The sequence below is a fragment of the Chiloscyllium plagiosum genome, unplaced genomic scaffold (assembly GCF_037043375.1).
Source record: "Chiloscyllium plagiosum isolate Xiang-an unplaced genomic scaffold, Cpla_swu_hap1 HiC_scaffold_29, whole genome shotgun sequence".
Classification (NCBI taxonomy): Eukaryota; Metazoa; Chordata; class Chondrichthyes; order Orectolobiformes; family Hemiscylliidae; genus Chiloscyllium; species Chiloscyllium plagiosum.
Window position 1 is genome coordinate 9,568,063 of NW_028270167.1, and position 19,131 is coordinate 9,587,193.

Here is a 19,131-nt window from a genome sequence, read left to right on the forward strand (position 1 = left end):
TTGCAATCTCATGAAGCGTAAAACAGAACATCTTCTGTTGAGTCTATTTAACATTTAATGACTTAAAGGCCCTACAACTTTCCAAGTTTCCCTCACACATCCCCAATTTTCCATGCTTCACCATGCCTTCAGCAGCCAAGTCCCTAAGTTCTGGAATTCTGTCCCTAAATGTTTTCACCTCCCTACCTCCCTTCTTTCTTAGATTAGATTACTTACAGTGTGGAAACAGGCCCTTCGGCCCAACAAGTCCACACCAACCCACACCCCTATATTTACCCCTTCACCTAACACTACAGGCAATTTAGCATGGCCAATTCACCTGACCTGCACATCTTTGGACTGTGGGAGGAAACCACAGCACCCGGAGGAAATCCACACAGACACGGGGAGAATGTGCAAACTCCACACAGTCACCTGAGGCGGGAATTGAACCCAGGTCTCTGGTGCTGTGAGGCAGCAGTGCTAACCACTGTGACACTGTGCCGCCCACTGAGCTTTCAAGATGCTCCTCAAAATCTATTGTAATTTTCTGTAACTAAACTTACAATAACCAGGTCCATTTCTCCTTCTGTGGCTCAATATCCAAGCGCCCGCTGCGAGAAACCTGAGGGTATTTTCACAGCACTAAAGACACTACATAAATACAAATGGTTGTTTTTGGTTGCTCATGTCCAGGTTAGAGTATTAATGGGGGATATAATTGTTGGGATGGTGTTGAGGGGTGCTGCCCAAGGGGAAAGCCCAAAGTTTCCTTGTGAGGTGAGAGGAGCACATTATTATCGCGGCATTCAAGGCAATCCTAAGATAGTTTTATGCACATCCCACATCACTGCTCTGATTTTCACCACAACATTCTCAACTCCCACAGGGAGCAATAAGGTGGCTGATGGTGGAGAGTTGGTGTGCAGGTAGCTAATATTGAGCTTTGTATTCTGGCATGAAAGGTAGAATGTACTTGTTAGATTCTGAAGACTGGGAAGGTTGTTAGATGCCTGCAGAGTGCTGACAGGGATGTACTGTCTTGCAGTTCTGTAGCTAGAATGTGACCTGCTAAAAGGCAAGTGCAGCATTTAACTCTGCACAAAACTGGCAAGATAGTGATTGATGCTGACAGGAAAATAACAATCTTTCCATTCCCATTACCTACTCCTGTGGACCTCCTCACAGCCAGAGTGACTAACCTTGGAAATTTCTGGAAAATTATGTACGGCACTTCCTGGAAGTTGCCTGATTACCCATGTGGGGTGTGAGAGAAACTTTACTGAAGATCCTTGAATTGGATACACATTTCTGTTTCTCTAACTTGCCTTCATCTGATCTAGGCTGGAGGAGGTTACAGAGCTGCAGACACTTTCTAAATGCAAATTGTTGTACGGTTGCTACCATGTTTGTGTCACTTTAGTTTTACCGATAACACTGAGTTGTAGTTCTTTCTTGGCTTACTCTTGCTAAGTTTTGAATACTCCATATCAAATATCCACCATACTTGCCACATCCCCAGTGTGTTAATTGAAATTGAAAGGTTTTTGATCAGTCTCCAACTCTTAACCTACACCTATTCAGGAGTGTGGAAAAAGTGAACTCTCTGCCTTCCCTTCCAACTACCATCCAAAACCCCAAACTTGGTGTTATCCATGTTTTTTTACTTTATTCATCTTCTCTCCTATTTTTTCCAGACCTGGTGTTGTTCTGCACTGTGAGCCATCCCTCAGATGTTTCAATTAAAGAACAAAATTAACAAATCTGTAAAGATCTGTTCATGATCAGTCAGTTACTGCCTTATCTCACTCATGAAAAAAACTTTGCATTACTTTGATCTGAACAAGAATATTTATTCAGCTGCATACATAAGGGACTTCTGAGAGGACATACGGTTCTGTGTGTTGAAAGGTCACACAAAAATCTATGACTAATGAATATTTATTTGCTTTAAACAGGTTGGCTTCTGGAAGTTCAGCTAATTCTTTGAAATGATGCAAATGGTTAAAGTCTTTGATGCAGTAAAGGAGATCGAGGAGGTTGATTTTGGGAGATGCAGGGGAAATTGAATTAGATTGATTAAAGGGCTTCAGTTATGCATTGCTTCACGATTAATGCTACTATATAAAGTGATCCTGGATGATTGCATTGCAGGCTCAAGATGGCAGCAAATATTGTCAATAGCACGGAGTGTGCTGCCTGGGCCAGCAACACCCAAAGTAAAAAACATAGAGCGCTGGAGAAAGTCAGTGGGTCTGGCAGCATCTGTGGAGGGAGAAGCAGGGTTAACATTTTGAGTCTGACATGACTTTTTTGGAACTGGAGAGCCCAAGTGTCCCCGTTCCAGGTGGCACCATACTGCGCCATTCACTTAAACTCCTTTCCACAGTTAAAAGTCCTCCTTTCAGGTTTACCTCCACAAACACAGCTGACTCTTGCTTTGCATCAGTTTCTACTCTTTCTCCATTAATGTTAATTTTTATCACGCATCATCATTTATTTCTTCCTCCCTCTACACTCTGTGTTGCCCTTACTTAATTTTAGCATCTAAACCACGACTTGTGAGAGACAGGACCTTTCATTTTCATGGAAATTCTCGCCTGCAGAATGCTGTAGTTGATCGCTACCACTAGAGGCAGAATTCTCATTGGAATCGGCAATGGAGAGTAGGGGAGAGACACCAGCTGTGCTTCCAAACTGGTGATACTGGTGTGAAACACTAATGATGAGCACTGTTCAATTTTGGAAAGGTTCTAGCCAGAGCAGGTAGGGGACTCATGAAATGATCAAGAACAAGGGGGCACGATTTAAAGAAATTGGTAAGAGAAGCCAAGGTAACATGGGAAAACTTTTGTCACGCAGCAAGTGGCACATTCAAAATGGAATTACACTATCGCCTATAAAGTAAGAAAGTGTGAGGCTATAGGGAGAAAGCACAAAATAAATTGCTCGTTTGGAGAGCCAGTGCTGATAGGATGGGTCCAAATACCTCTCTGTACTGAGAAATTTCTATGGTTTTTCTGTCATGTACATTAGAGTAGGATATATTTTAAACTTTTTATGCACTCATGGGATGTAGGCATCATTAGCAAGGCCAGCATTTGTTGCCTTTCACTAAATGACCTTGAAATGGCGCTGTGAGCTGCCTCCAAAACATGCTGCAGTCAGTGTGGTGTACGTCCAGGGCAGGACTTCCTGGAATTTAATTCAGTGACAGTGAAGTTCCACCATTATACTTCCAAGGTAATAGTGAGGACTGCAGACGCTGGAGATCAGAATCAAAAAGTGTGGCCCCTGACCAACTGTGCTTTTCCAGCACCACACTCTTTGACTTGTTATATTTCAAAGTCAGGACAGTGTGAGGCAGTGTGAGGGGAACTTGCAAGTAGTGTATCCCCATATATCTGCTGCAGTTGCTCTTTTCGATGGTAGGGGGTCACAGGTTTTGAAAGTACTGTTTAAGAAGTGTTTGTAGGTTACAGCATTGGGTCTTATTGGTGGTACACCCTACTGCCTCAGTGCATCTGTGGTGAAAGAAATAAATGATGATGGTGGTGGATACAGTTCCTATTAAACTGGCTAGGAGAAAGTGAGGACTGCAGATACTGGAGATCACAGTCGAGAATGTGGTGCTGGAAAAGCACAGCAGGTCAAGCAGCATCAGAGGAGCAGGAATACCAATGTTTGGGCATAAGCCCTTCATGCTACCTGACCTGCTATACTTTGTCAGCACCACACTCTTGACTATTAAGCTGGCTGCTTTGTTCTGGATGGTGTTGAGTTTCAAGTTGCATTCATCCAGGCAAGTGGGGAGTATTTCATCACACTCCCAACTTGTGCCTTGTAGATGGACAAAAGGTTTTCAGCAACTGAGAGATGGATTAGCTGCACTAACTTCAGGGATTGACAAAATAGACAAGGAAAGGGGCAATCTAGAACAAGGGGTTATAGTTTTAGGGTAAGGTCTAAGCAGATTTAAAATAGAGATGAGGAGAAATTACTTCTCTCAAAGTGTGGTTAATCTGTGGAATTCATTATCCCAGAGTATGGTGGATGTTGAGACACTGAGTAAATTTAAGGAGGAAATAAACATATCTCATGAGTAACAGGTTGAAGGGTTACGGAACTGGGCAAGAAAATGGAGTTGAGGCCGAGTTGAGATCAAGCGTGATCACAGCAAATTTAGTTAGAGACAAAAAAAACTGCAGATGCTGGAATCCAAGGTAGACAAGCAGCAGGCTGGAAGAATACAAGTCAGGCAGTATCAGGAGGTGGAAAAGTCAACGTTTTGGGTGTAACCATTCTTCAGGATGAGTGGTGGGTGTAAGGGGAGCTGCAGATTATGTGGGTGGTGGGGGGAGGGCTTTGGTGGGGAGACAGCCGGGATGGTGAGGTAGTGATAGGTGAACACAGGTAGAGTTTGCCGAGCATTTCAGCCAGGACCGCAGGAGCTGACCTGACCAACCAGACACTGCCCATTTTAATTCCCCCCTCCCACTCCCTTTCTGACATGATCATCCTTGGCCTCTTCCATTACCACAGTGAATCAGACTGCAAATTGGAGGAACAACACCAGCTTCCACCTGGGCAGCCTCTGGCCTGGAGGACTCAACATTGAGGTCTCCAATTTCAAATAACCTCCCTTCCCATCCCCCAACTCCCTTTCCAGTCCCTCTCCCTCCCTTCCATTCCCTCTGACCGACACTTCCTTCCAGCTACCAAACGGAGTCATTCCTCCCATCGACCAACCAGGTTGTACCCTCTACCTGTGTTCACTTAGCACTTTTTCACCATTCCACTCCATCCCCATCCAAAACCCTCCCCAACACCCTCTTTATCTATAGCTCTCCTTACACCCATCCCAGTCCTGAAGAAGGGTTACACCCAAAACGTTGACTTCTCTACTTTCTGATGCTGCCTGGCTTGCTGTGTTCTTCCAGGCTCCTGCTTGTCTGCCTATGATCACATCAAATAGTAGAGCAAGCTTGAGGGGCTGAATGGCCTATTCCTGCTCTTCATTCTCATGTTCCTGTTGGTTAAGGTTTTTACAAATTAATTTCATGTGGAATCCGTAGAAGGTAGTGTGACGAATTCTGGTTTCCCTGCTCTAGGAAATACGCTGTAAAACCAGAAAAAGTCCGAAAAAGATTTACAAGGATGTTGCCAGTATGGAGGGTTTAAGATATAGGGAGACGTTGAATTGGCTGGGGCTATTTTCCCTGGAGCATCAGAGACTGAGGGGTGACCTTACAAAGATTTTAAAAATCATGAGGAGCAAGGATAGGGTGAATAGCCAAGGCCATTTTCCCAGGAAATGGGAGTTCAAAACTAGAGGGCATAGGTTTAAGTTGAGAAGGGAAATATTTAAAAGGGAGCTGAGGGGGCAGATTTTCCATGCAGAGGGTGGTGCGTGTATGGAATGAGCTGCCAGAGGGAGCGGTGGAGGCTGGTGCAATTACAACATTTAATCTGGATGGGTTTATGAATAGGAAGGGTTTAGAGGGATATGGGCTGGGTGTTGGCAAATGGGACTGGATTAGTTTAGGATATTTGGTTGGCATGGTCAAGTTGGACTGAAAGGTCTGTTTCCGTGTTGTATAACTCTATAACTGTTATTTTATTCCACTGATCTTAGCTAGATTCAAGCAAAAACAATCATAAAAGAACAATGCCATGATGTAATGCCTCATGTTGTCCAAAAAAACACAATGAAGATAATAATTTGATATTTAATCATGGCTTTAAAGGTGGTACTCAATTTTTCCATTTAGCAAAACTGTCAAATATTAACTCATGAGTCAACATTTTGCAATATTATTTTAAAATGACTGAGTGAACTGACCTCAGTTTAGTATCAACTAAAATGAACAAAGGTCATTGATTAAACTTAAAAGTATTGGACCAAAAATTCTGTTCACAACTACTGAGAGGTTTTCCACTAATTACTGTGGTGTTAAATGTATGATTTACAACAATGTCTACGTAATAAGTCCTAAAACTAACCTCTCTCCCGAAGAACAATAATCAAAACAAGAACATTCTTTGATTGTAGACTGTTTAAAGGGTTGGAACATTGGGTCAGATGGGATAATTTCTTATTAGGAAATGAGAAAAGTGGATCGCTAAGTTGTTTAGAAAGAGATGCAGAAGATTAAAAAGAGATACAGAGATTAAAAATATGCCCTCTTGAAATTATTAATTAAAATTACACTAAAAACAACAGCAGGATTAAAATTAATGTTTGAAACCAGACAATGGCAGTGGCATAAGCTAGCTAGTATTTGCCCTCCATCACTCAGCAGCAGAAGTTACTGCAGAGAAATGAGTAATGGGGATTCTGGCTGATTTCTTTACTGTTTTCCCTGCACAGAAGACCTGAGGCCTTCTGGTATGACCCTAGAATTGTAAGTGTAGACAAGTGATCAAACCTGGTTTTTGATGAATATGGTTGAGTTCTTCGGTGGATAAAATGCTTACCACCTGAACCATTAGAGACACAAGTCCCTCTTACCCAAGCCGAATCTTTGTTTTGGTTTTACACTCAATTCCAAGGAGTCTTACTGAAAAGATTTTTTTCCATCAACTGAAGGAAATCCTCTTTGCATCATGAAGACAAATGGAAATGAGCAGGCTGCATTCTGGTTCAGTACAAACATTGATTTTGGGCGGAACTGAGGTGTAATTATTCCCAAATCTATTTGTCAATTTTATGTTGGTTTCAGAAAAGAAGACTTCCAGTTAAAGGGGTATTCTCTTGAATAAATGTTTGACAAATCTTTTCAAGAAACAAAACAAAGTATTTAGGAAAGAAAGAAGGTCGTATTTTGGTACATTATATTTGTAATCTTTACATGGAAGAGACTAAGTGATGCGTTCTGAAGCGGTTTCTCCCACGCTCCCGTAGAAAAAGGTTGGACAAACACCTTTTGCACATTTAAGTGGCACGGTTTATTCAAAACCAAGCTGGAACTAATGTGCTACTTTCAAAATAAAAGATATTCCTCTGTAAAATTAACAGAAATGTAAGAAAAATAGTTTTCTGCTGTCTATTTAAATGAAGGGCTTTACTGATATACAGTATTAAAAATAGCGAACATTGTTACTGTATTTTGATACAGGTTATTATCATTATTCTTGGATACAATTTACAATGCAGAACATATATAATTATCGATGCCAATTTATATATACGTAGATGCATAGATACATGAATTTAAAACATAATTTACATAGTAAACACCGTTCCACTCTTACCTTCTGAGGGGGTGTTCCTATGGTCATCTCCACATAATATCCCTGTCCAGATTTCCCTCTCAGATTATCAACCATATCCATAAAATTTATACTTTGTCTCCGACCAGTCTCATCGGCAGCTCTGGGCAACCTGCTGGGGATCCCGATATCATTTTTCAGAGGGACCTTGATCCCTGACGGCTCTCCGTTGCAATACAACCATTCAGTCAAAGAGCAAAGCAACAGCAGAAAACGAGAAAGGGGACAAAAATTCATTTCGAAACACTTTCTTCCCTCTCTTTTGTTTAAAAGGAAAAGACAAGTGCGATTGCACAGCAGCTGCCTGCAAATGATATTTATTTAACCCCCTCTCGCACTACATTGAGACATGTGGGGGGGAAGGCAAGCACACGGTGTCGGATGCTTCATTGATGGGTTTAAAAGGAACGGCATTTAAAAAAAAAGGCAGTGAGTTCATTACTGGTTTACATGAATGGATCTTCGTGGAGAGTCTGGGAAGCTGTAGAAAATGCCATTATTGTTCATGACTCTACTATTTGAGATTGTAAATCGATGCTTGATGGAATAAATGGTGATGGGTTTCGGTAGAGGCAGCATCAGCAGAGACTGAACAATCTTCCGACTGTCTCTCTGCTTCCCCACTCCAACGGAAGAACTATTGTACATACAGTAAAATACAGGAATGACGCTGGGAAAAGCAGGGGGAGCAAGGTTGATAAAGCCCTCTGGGTGTTGTAGTTTCTCATCTTATTGCTATAATGATTGGAAACTCTGCTGTGCATCCTCGTGTCTCCTCCTGGTGCCTTTCTATGCATCCCACAGAAAGAAAATCTAGAAAGGAGCACAGTCTGCTATTGCACACAGAGGGATGCATTTAAACACATCTCTCAATTCAACCACTTTGAACAGTCATTTTTACTTTGAAAAGATTTGCTTGCAATAAGGCTCAGAGAGATAGTTCTGGAGCCACAGGTGCTGAAATGCCTTTGCCCTCAAATTCTGTATCGCTTCAATTCTCTACAAGTTGCAGTGGGTCTGGGCTGGGGAAACTACAACTCCCGGCGGGCGTTGCGGCAGTGCTACGCATGCGTACCTATCACAGCCGTAGGGGGCGGTGGCCACAGTTTTGATCGACGGTCGGAATGGACCAATCAGATACCAGGTACCGTTGACTGTAGGCATTATGGGCCAATCGGATAGAGGAGAGGTGAGGAGCGGGACGGGAGGCTGCGTTGCTTGAAGTGTGGCGCCGGAAGTGACCTTTTAGCTGAATTTATTTAGTGTTTTTCTGTTCTAATCCTGGGAAGTGTCAAAGTGGCAGTGGTGGTGTCTGAGGAGCGGGGGCTGGTTCATGGAGGCGGCTCTCCCCGCGCCTGAGGGCAGCGCGGGCCCAGCGGCTCAGGTACGCGACCTGGTTGCTATGGAGCCGGCGGCGGAGGTGGAGGGGAATGAGGGGGGGGAGGGAGAATGAGGAGGGGGGAGGGAGAGGGAGAATGGGGGGGGGAGGAGAATGGGGGGGGAGGGAGAATGAGGGGGGGGGAGAGAGGGAGAATGGGGGGGGGAGGAGAATGGGGGGGGGAGGAGAATGGGGGGGGAGGGAGAATGAGGGGGGGAAATGATGAGGGGGGGAGGAAATGAGGAGGGGGTGGAATGAGGAGGGGGGGGGAGGAAATGAGGGGGGGGAATGAGGAGTGGAGGGGGGGGGAATGAGGAGTGGAGGGGGGGGGAATGAGGAGGAGGGGGGGAATGAGGAGGAGGGGGGGAATGAGGAGGAGGGGGGGGGACTGAGGAGAAGTGGGGGGGACTGAGGAGAAGTGGGGGGGACTGAGGAGGAGTGGGGGAATGAGGAGAAGAGGGGGGGACTGAGGAGAAGTGGGGGGGGGGACTGAGGAGAAGAGGAGGGGGGGAATGAGGAGGAGGGGGGGGGACTGAGGAGAAGTGGGGGGGACTGAGGAGAAGTGGGGGGGACTGAGGAGGAGTGGGGGAATGAGGAGAAGAGGGGGGGACTGAGGAGAAGTGGGGGGGGGGACTGAGGAGAAGTGGAGGGGGGGACTGAGGAGAAGTGGAGGGGGGGACTGAGGAGAAGTGGGGGGGGGACTGAGGAGAAGTGGGGGGGGGGGGGACTGAGGAGAAGTGGGGGGGGGGACTGAGGAGAAGTGGGGGGGGGGGGACTGAGGAGAAGTGGGGGGGGGACTGAGGAGAAGTGGGGGGGGACTGAGGAGAAGTGGGGGGGGGGACTGAGGAGAAGTGGGGGGGGGACTGAGGAGAAGTGGGGGGGGACTGAGGAGAAGTGGGGGGGGGGACTGAGGAGAAGTGGGGGGGGGACTGAGGAGAAGTGGGGGACTGAGAAGAGGGGGGGACTGAGGAGAAGGGGGGGAGAATGAGGAGAAGGGGGGGAGAATGAGGAGAAGGGGGGAGAATGAGGAGAAGGGGGGGAGAATGAGGAGAAGGGGGGGAGAATGAGGAGAAGGGGGGGAGAATGAGGAGAAGGGGGGGAGAATGAGGAGAAGGGGGGGAGAATGAGGAGAAGGGGGGGGAGAATGAGGAGAAGGGGGGGGAGAATGAGGAGAAGGGGGGGAGAATGAGGAGAAGGGGGGGGACTGAGGAGAAGGGGGGGAGAATGAGGAGAAGGGGGGGGGACTGAGGAGAAGGGGGGGGGACTGAGGAGAAGGGGGGGAGAATGAGGAGAAGGGGGGGAGAATGAGGAGAAGGGGGGGAGAATGAGGAGAAGGGGGGGAGAATGAGGAGAAGGGGGGGAGAATGAGGAGAAGGGGGGGGAGAATGAGGAGAAGGGGGGGGGAGAATGAGGAGAAGGGGGGGGAGAATGAGGAGAAGGGGGGGGACTGAGGAGAAGGGGGGGGACTGAGGAGAAGGGGGGGGGACTGAGGAGAAGAGGAGGGGGGGGACTGAGGAGAAGAGGAGGGGGGGGACTGAGGAGAAGAGGAGGGGGGGGACTGAGGAGAAGAGGAGGGGGGGGACTGAGGAGAAGAGGAGGGGGGGGAATGAGGAGAAGAGGAGGGGGGGGAATGAGGAGAGGAGGAGGAGGGGGGAATGAGGAGAAGAGGAGGGGGGGAATGAGGAGAAGAGGAGGGGGGGGAATGAGGAGGAGGGGGGAATGAGGAGAGGAGGAGGAGGGGGGAATGAGGGGAGGAGGAGGGGGGAATGAGGAGAGGAGGAGGAGGGGGGAATGAGGAGAGGAGGAGGAGGGGGGAATGAGGAGAGGAGGAGGGGGGGGAATGAGGAGAGGAGGAGGGGGGGGAATGAGGAGAGGAGGAGGGGGGGGAATGAGGAGAGGAGGAGGGGGGGGAATGAGGAGAGGAGGAGGGGGGGGAATGAGGAGAGGAGGAGGGGGGGGAATGAGGAGAGGAGGAGGGGGGGGAATGAGGAGAGGAGGAGGGGGGGGAATGAGGAGAGGAGGGGGGGGGGAATGAGGAGAGGAGGAGGGGGGGGAATGAGGAGAGGAGGAGGGGGGGGAATGAGGAGAGGAGGAGGGGGGGGAATGAGGAGAGGGGGGGAATGAGGAGAGGAGGAGGGGGGGGAATATGAGGAGAGGGGGGGAATGAGGAGAGGAGGAGAGGGGGGGAATGAGGAGAGGAGGAGAGGGGGGAATGAGGAGAGGAGGAGAGGGGGGAATGAGGAGAGGAGGAGAGGGGGGAATGAGGAGAGGAGGGGGGGGAAATGAGGAGAGGAGGAGGGGGGGAAATGAGGAGAGGAGGGGGGGGAAATGAGAGGAGGGGGGGGAAATGAGGAGAGGAGGAGGGGGGGAAATGAGGAGAGGAGGAGGGGGGGAAATGAGGAGAGGAGGAGGGGGGGAAATGAGGAGAGGAGGAGGGGGGGAAATGAGGAGAGGAGGAGGGGGGGAATGAGGAGAGGAGGAGAGGGGGGGAATGAGGAGAGGAGGAGAGGGGGGGAATGAGGAGAGGAGGAGAGGGGGGGAATGAGGAGAGGAGGAGAGGGGGGGAATGAGGAGAGGAGGAGAGGGGGGGAATGAGGAGAGGAGGAGAGGGGGGGAATGAGGAGAGGAGGAGAGGGGGGGAATGAGGAGAGGAGGAGAGGGGGGGAATGAGGAGAGGAGGAGAGGGGGGGAATGAGGAGAGGAGGAGGGGGGGGAAATGAGGAGAGGAGGAGGGGGGGGAAATGAGGAGAGGAGGAGGGGGGGGAATGAGGAGGGGGGGAATGAGGAGAGGAGAAGAGAGGGGGGGGATGAGGAGAAGAGGGGGGGGAGAATAAGAAGGGGGGGGGACTGAGGAGAAGGGGGGGGGACTGAGGAGAAGGGGGGGGGGACTGAGGAGAAGGGGGGGGGGACTGAGGAGAAGGGGGGGGGGGACTGAGGAGAAGTGGGGGGGGGACTGAGGAGAAGTGGGGGGGGGACTGAGGAGAAGTGGGGGGGGGACTGAGGAGAAGTGGGGGGGGGACTGAGGAGAAGTGGGGGGGGGACTGAGGAGAAGTGGGGGGGGGACTGAGGAGAAGTGGGGGGGGGACTGAGGAGAAGTGGGGGGGGGGACTGAGGAGAAGTGGGGGGGGGGGACTGAGGAGAAGTGGGGGGGGGGACTGAGGAGAAGTGGGGGGGGGGACTGAGGAGAAGTGGGGGGGGGGACTGAGGAGAAGTGGGGGTACTGAGGAGAAGGGGGGGGAGAATGAGGAGAAGGGGGGGGGACTGAGGAGAAGGGGGGGAGAATGAGGAGAAGGGGGGGGAGAATGAGGAGAAGGGGGGGGAGAATGAGGAGAAGGGGGGGAGAATGAGGAGAAGGGGGGGAGAATGAGGAGAAGGGGGGGGGGAGAATGAGGAGAAGGGGGGGGAGAATGAGGAGAAGGGGGGGAGAATGAGGAGAAGGGGGGGGAGAATGAGGAGAAGGGGGGGAGAATGAGGAGAAGGGGGGGGAGAATGAGGAGAAGGGGGGGGAGAATGAGGAGAAGGGGGGCGGACTGAGGAGAAGGGGGGCGGACTGAGGAGAAGGGGGGCGGACTGAGGAGAAGGGGGGCGGACTGAGGAGAAGGGGGGCGGACTGAGGAGAAGGGGGGCGGACTGAGGAGAAGGGGGGCGGACTGAGGAGAAGGGGGGCGGACTGAGGAGAAGGGGGGCGGACTGAGGAGAAGGGGGGGGGAATGAGAAGTGGGGGGGAATGAGGAGAAGAGGGGGGGGAATGAGGAGAAGAAGAGGGGGGGGAATGAGGAGAAGAGGAGGGGGGGAATGAGGAGAGGAGAAGAGAGGGGGGGATGAGGAGAAGAGGGGGGGACAATAAGAAGGGGGGGGACTGAGGAGAAGGGGGGCGGACTGAGGAGAAGGGGGGCGGACTGAGGAGAAGGGGGGCGGACTGAGGAGAAGGGGGGCGGACTGAGGAGAAGGGGGGGGGAATGAGAAGTGGGGGGGAATGAGGAGAAGAGGGGGGGGAATGAGGAGAAGAAGAGGGGGGGGAATGAGGAGAAGAGGAGGGGGGGAATGAGGAGAGGAGAAGAGAGGGGGGGATGAGGAGAAGAGGGGGGGAGAATAAGAAGGGGGGGGACTGAGGAGAAGGGGGGGGGACTGAGGAGAAAGGGGGGACTGAGGAGAAGTGGGGGACTGAGGAGAAGGAGGGGGGGACTGAGGAGAAGGAGGGGGGGACTGAGGAGAAGTGGGGGGGGGACTGAGGAGAAGTGGGGGGGGGACTGAGGAGAAGTGGGGGGGTACTGAGGAGAAGGGGGGGGGAGAATGAGGAGAAGGGGGGGGAGAATGAGGAGAAGGGGGGGGACTGAGGAGAAGGGGGGGGAGAATGAGGAGAAGGGGGGGGGGCTGAGGAGAAGGGGGGGGACTGAGGAGAAGGGGGGGGACTGAGGAGAAGGGGGGGGGACTGAGAAGGGGGGGGGACTGAGAAGTGGGGGGGAATGAGGAGAAGAGGAGGGGGGAATGAGGAGAAGAGGAGGGGGGGGGAATGAGGAGAAGAGGAGGGGGGGGGAATGAGGAGAAGAGGAGGGGGGGAATGAGGAGAGGAGGAGGGGGGGGAATGAGGAGAGGAGGAGGGGGGGGAATGAGGAGAGGAGGAGGGGGGGGGAATGAGGAGAGGAGGAGGGGGGGAAATGAGGAGAGGAGGAGGGGGTGGAATGAGGAGAGGAGGAGGGGGTGGAATGAGAGGAGGAGGAGGGGGTGGAATGAGGAGAGGAGGAGGGGGTGGAATGAGGAGAGGAGGAGGGGGGGGAATGAGGAGAGGAGGACGGGGGGGAATGAGGAGAGGAGGAGGGGGGGGAATATGAGGAGAGGGGGGGAATGAGGAGAGGAGGAGAGGGGGGGAATGAGGAGAGGAGGAGGGGGGGGAATGAGGAGAGGAGGAGGGGGGGAAATGAGGAGAGGAGGAGGGGGGGGGAATGAGGAGGGGGGGAATGAGGAGAGGAGAAGAGAGGGGGGGAATGAGGAGAGGAGAAGAGAGGGGGGGGATGAGGAGAAGAGGGGGGAGAATAAGAAGGGGGGGGGACTGAGGAGAAGGGGGGGGACTGAGGAGAAGGGGGGGGGACTGAGGAGAAGGAGGGGGGGACTGAGGAGAAGTGGGGGGGGGGACTGAGGAGAAGTGGGGGGGGGGGACTGAGGAGAAGTGGGGGACTGAGGAGAAGAGGGGGACTGAGGAGAAGAGGGGGGGGACTGAGGAGAAGGGGGGGGAGAATGAGGAGAAGGGGGTGGACTGAGGAGAAGGGGGGGGGGGACTGAGGAGAAGGGGGGGGGACTGAGGAGAAGGGGGGGGGGAATGAGAAGGGGGGGGAATGAGAAGTGGAGGGGAAATGAGGAGAAGAGGAGGGGGGGAATGAGGAGAAGAGGAGGGGGGGAATGAGGAGAAGAGGAGGGGGGGAATGAGGAGAAGAGGAGGGGGGGGAATGAGGAGAAGAGGAGGGGGGGGAATGAGGAGAAGAGGAGGGGGGGGGAATGAGGAGAGGAGGAGGGGGGGGGAATGAGGAGAGGAGGAGGGGGGGGAATGAGGAGAGGAGGAGGGGGGGGAATGAGGAGAGGAGGAGGGGGGGGAATGAGGAGAGGAGGAGGGGGGGAATGAGAGGAGGAGGAGGGGGTGGAATGAGAGGAGGAGGAGGGGGTGGAATGAGAGGAGGAGGAGGGGGGGGACTGAGGAGAGGAGGACGGGGGGGAATGAGGAGAGGAGGAGGGGGGGGAATATGAGGAGAGGGGGGGAATGAGGAGAGGAGGAGAGGGGGGGAATGAGGAGAGGAGGAGAGGGGGGGAATGAGGAGAGGAGGAGAGGGGGGGAATGAGGAGAGGAGGAGAGGGGGGGAATGAGGAGAGGAGGAGAGGGGGGGAATGAGGAGAGGAGGAGAGGGGGGGAATGAGGAGAGGAGGAGGGGGGGGAATGAGGAGAGGAGGAGGGGGGGAAATGAGGAGAGGAGGAGGGGGGGGAATGAGGAGGGGGGGGAATGAGGAGAGGAGAAGAGAGGGGGGGAATGAGGAGAGGAGAAGAGAGGGGGGGGATGAGGAGAAGAGGGGGGAGAATAAGAAGGGGGGGGGACTGAGGAGAAGGGGGGGGGACTGAGGAGAAGGGGGGGGGGACTGAGGAGAAGGAGGGGGGGACTGAGGAGAAGTGGGGGGGGGGACTGAGGAGAAGTGGGGGGGGGACTGAGGAGAAGTGGGGGACTGAGGAGAAGAGGGGGGGGACTGAGGAGAAGGGGGGGGAGAATGAGGAGAAGGGGGTGGACTGAGAAGAAGGGGGGGGGGGGACTGAGGAGAAGGGGGGGGGGACTGAGGAGAAGGGGGGGGGAATGAGAAGGGGGGGGGGAATGAGAAGTGGAGGGGAAATGAGGAGAAGAGGAGGGGGGGAATGAGGAGAAGAGGAGGGGGGGAATGAGGAGAAGAGGAGGGGGGGAATGAGGAGAAGAGGAGGGGGGGGAATGAGGAGAAGAGGAGGGGGGGGAATGAGGAGAAGAGGAGGGGGGGGGGAATGAGGAGAAGAGGAGGGGGGGAATGAGGAGAAGAGGAGGGGGAGAAATGAGGAGAGGAGGAGGGGGGGAAATGAGGAGAGGAGGAGGGGGGGAAATGAGGAGAGGAGGAGGGGGGGAATGAGGAGAGGAGGAGGGGGGGTAATGAGGAGAGGAGGAGGGGGGAAATGAGGAGAGGAGGAGGGGGGGAAATGAGGAGAGGAGGAGGGGGGGAAATGAGGAGAGGAGGAGGGGGGGAAATGAGGAGAGGAGGAGGGGGGGAAATGAGGAGAGGAGGAGGGGGGGAAATGAGGAGAGGAGGAGGGGGGGAAATGAGGAGAGGAGGAGGGGGTGGAATGAGGAGAGGAGGAGGGGGGGGAATGAGGAGAGGAGGACGGGGGGGAATGAGGAGAGGAGGAGGGGGGGGAATATGAGGAGAGGGGGGGAATGAGGAGAGGAGGAGAGGGGGGGAATGAGGAGAGGAGGAGGGGGGGGAATGAGGAGAGGAGGAGGGGGGGAAATGAGGAGAGGAGGAGGGGGGGGGAATGAGGAGGGGGGGAATGAGGAGAGGAGAAGAGAGGGGGGGAATGAGGAGAGGAGAAGAGAGGGGGGGGATGAGGAGAAGAGGGGGGAGAATAAGAAGGGGGGGGGGACTGAGGAGAAGGGGGGGGACTGAGGAGAAGGGGGGGGGACTGAGGAGAAGGAGGGGGGGACTGAGGAGAAGTGGGGGGGGGGACTGAGGAGAAGTGGGGGGGGGGGGACTGAGGAGAAGTGGGGGACTGAGGAGAAGAGGGGGACTGAGGAGAAGAGGGGGGGGACTGAGGAGAAGGGGGGGGAGAATGAGGAGAAGGGGGTGGACTGAGGAGAAGGGGGGGGGGGGACTGAGGAGAAGGGGGGGGGACTGAGGAGAAGGGGGGGGGGAATGAGAAGGGGGGGGAATGAGAAGTGGAGGGGAAATGAGGAGAAGAGGAGGGGGGGAATGAGGAGAAGAGGAGGGGGGGAATGAGGAGAAGAGGAGGGGGGGAATGAGGAGAAGAGGAGGGGGGGGAATGAGGAGAAGAGGAGGGGGGGGAATGAGGAGAAGAGGAGGGGGGGGGAATGAGGAGAGGAGGAGGGGGGGGGAATGAGGAGAGGAGGAGGGGGGGGGAATGAGGAGAGGAGGAGGGGGGGGAATGAGGAGAGGAGGAGGGGGGGAAATGAGGAGAGGAGGAGGGGGGGAATGAGAGGAGGAGGAGGGGGTGGAATGAGAGGAGGAGGAGGGGGTGGAATGAGAGGAGGAGGAGGGGGGGGACTGAGGAGAGGAGGACGGGGGGGAATGAGGAGAGGAGGAGGGGGGGGAATATGAGGAGAGGGGGGGGAATGAGGAGAGGAGGAGAGGGGGGGAATGAGGAGAGGAGGAGAGGGGGGGGAATGAGGAGAGGAGGAGAGGGGGGGAATGAGGAGAGGAGGAGAGGGGGGGAATGAGGAGAGGAGGAGAGGGGGGGAATGAGGAGAGGAGGAGAGGGGGGGAATGAGGAGAGGAGGAGGGGGGGGAATGAGGAGAGGAGGAGGGGGGGAAATGAGGAGAGGAGGAGGGGGGGGAATGAGGAGAGGAGGAGGGGGGGTAATGAGGAGAGGAGGAGGGGGGAAATGAGGAGAGGAGGAGGGGGGGAAATGAGGAGAGGAGGAGGGGGGGAAATGAGGAGAGGAGGAGGGGGGGAAATGAGGAGAGGAGGAGGGGGGGAAATGAGGAGAGGAGGAGGGGGGGAAATGAGGAGAGGAGGAGGGGGGGAAATGAGGAGAGGAGGAGGGGGGGAAATGAGGAGAGGAGGAGGGGGGGAAATGAGGAGAGGAGGAGGGGGGGAATGAGGAGAGGAGGAGGGGGGGAAATGAGGAGAGGAGGAGGGGGGGGAAATGAGGAGAGGAGGGGGGGGGGAAATGAGGAGAGGAGGGGGGGGGGGAAATGAGGAGAGGAGGAGGGGGGGGAAATGAGAGGAGGAGGGGGGGGGAATGAGAGGAGGAGGAGGGGGGAAATGAGGAGAGGAGGAGGAGGGGGGAATGAGGAGAGGAGGAGGAGGGGGGAATGAGGAGAGGAGGAGGAGGGGGGAATGAGGAGAGGAGGAGGAGGGGGGAATGAGGAGAGGAGGAGGAGGGGGGAATGAGGAGAGGAGGAGGAGGGGGGAATGAGGAGAGGAGGAGGAGGGGGGAATGAGGAGAGGAGGAGGAGGGGGGAATGAGGAGAGGAGGAGGAGGGGGGAATGAGGAGAGGAGGAGGAGGGGGGAATGAGGAGAGGAGGAGGGGGTGGAATGAGGAGAGGAGGAGGGGGGTGGAATGAGAGGAGGGGGGGGAATGAGGAGAGGAGGAGGGGGGGAAATGAGGAGAGGGGGAATGAGGAGAGGAGAAGAGAGGGGGGGATGAGGAGAAGGGGGGGGGACTGAGGAGAAGGGGGGGGACTGAGGAGAAGGGGGGGGACTGAGGAGAAGAGGGGGGGGGACTGAGGAGAAGAGGGGGGGGACTGAGGAGAAGAGGGGGGGAGGGCTGAGGAGAAGAGGGGGGGGAGGGCTGAGGAGAAGAGGGGGGGAGGACTGAGGAGAAGGGGGGAGGACTGAGGAGAAGGGGGGAGGACTGAGGAGAAGGGGGGAGGACTGAGGAGAAGAGGGGGGGGACTGAGGAGAAGAGGGGGGGGACTGAGGAGAAGAGGGGGGGGACTGAGGAGAAGAGGGGGGGGGACTGAGGAGAAGAGGGGGGGAGCTGAGGAGAAGAGGGGGGGAGGGCTGAGGAGAAGAGGGGGGGGAATGAGGAGAAGGGGGGAATGAGGAGAAGGGGGGGGGAATGAGGAGAGGAGGGGGGGGGGAATGAGGAGAGGAGGGGGGGGGAATGAGGAGAGGAGGGGGGGGGAATGAGGAGAGGAGGGGGGGGGGAATGAGGAGAGGAGGGGGGGGGGAATGAGGAGAGGAGGGGGTGGAATGAGGAGAGGAGGAGGAGGGGGGTGGAATGAGGAGAGGAGGAGGGGGGGGGAATGAGGAGAGGAGGGGGGGGGGGAATATGAGGAGGGGGGGGAATGAGGAGAGGAGGAGGGGTGGGAAATGAGGAGAGGGGGAATGAGGAGAGGAGAAGAGAGGGGGGGAATGAGGAGAGGAGAAGAGAGGGGGGGGACTGAGGAGAAGGGGGGGGACTGAGGAGAAGGGGGGGGACTGAGGAGAAAAGGGGGGGGACTGAGGAGAAGAGGGGGGGGGACTGAGGAGAAGAGGGGGGGAGCTGAGGAGAAGAGGGGGGGAGGGCTGAGGAGAAGAGGGGGGGAGGACTGAGGAGAGGGGGGGAGGACTGAGGAGAAGGGGGGAGGACTGAGGAGAAGGGGGGAGGACTGAGGAGAAGGGGGGAGGACTGAGGAGAAGGGGGGAGGACTGAGGAGAAGAGGGGGAGGACTGAGGAGAAGAGGGGGAGGACTGAGGAGAAGAGGGGGAGGACTGAGGAGAAGAGGGGGGGGGACTGAGGAGAAGAGGGGGGGGACTGAGGAGAAGAGGGGGGGGGGACTGAGGAGAAGAGGGGGGGGGACTGAGGAGAAGAGGGGGGGGGACTGAGGAGAAGAGGGGGGGGGACTGAGGAGAAGAGGGGGGGGACTGAGGAGAAGAGGGGGGGGGCTGAGGAGAAGAGGGGGGGAGCTGAGGAGAAGAGGGGGGGGGGAGCTGAGGAGAAGAGGGGGGGAGGGCTGAGGAGAAGAGGGGGGGGAATGAGGAGAAGGGGGGAATGAGGAGAAGGGGGGGGAATGAGGAGAGGAGGGGGGGGGGAATGAGGAGAGGAGGGGGGGGGGAATGAGGAGAGGGGGGGGGGGGAATGAGGAGACGAGGGGGGGGAATGAGGAGAGGAGGAGGAGGGGGGGAATGAGGAGAGGAGGAGGGGGGGGGGAATGAGGAGAGGAGGAGGGGGGGGAATGAGGAGAGGAGGAGGGGGGGGAATGAGGAGAGGAGGAGGGGGGGAAATGAGGAGAGGAGGAGGGGGGGGGAATGAGGAGAGGAGGAGGGGGGGGGAATGAG

General features: G+C 54.9%; 2 protein-coding genes across 15 annotated transcripts in view; one reads left to right on the forward strand and one right to left on the reverse strand.

Moving 5' to 3' along the window:
* The window catches only part of bace1 (beta-secretase 1), a 121,829-nt gene extending 113,946 nt beyond the window's left edge, over positions 1-7,883 (reverse strand). For both annotated transcript variants that reach the window (XR_006309361.2, XM_043676578.2), the window contains exon 1: positions 7,234-7,883. Coding sequence is in view for 1 of the 2 variants with exons in the window: in XM_043676578.2 (XP_043532513.1) it covers positions 7,234-7,488 (255 nt within the window). In the remaining variant the exon portion in view is untranslated. The remainder of the gene's footprint in view (positions 1-7,233) is intronic.
* Positions 7,884-8,459: 576 nt separating this feature from the next.
* The window catches only part of cep164 (centrosomal protein 164), a 215,000-nt gene continuing 204,328 nt past the window's right edge, over positions 8,460-19,131 (forward strand). For 6 of the 13 annotated variants that reach the window (XM_087976360.1, XM_087976359.1, XM_087976363.1 and 3 more), the window contains exon 1: positions 8,463-8,635. The gene's annotated coding sequence lies outside the window, so the exon portion shown is untranslated. Of the gene's footprint in view, positions 8,636-19,131 lie in introns of all 13 variants that reach the window. The other 7 variants (XM_087976366.1, XM_087976367.1, XM_087976364.1 and 4 more) reach the window with 3 other exon arrangements.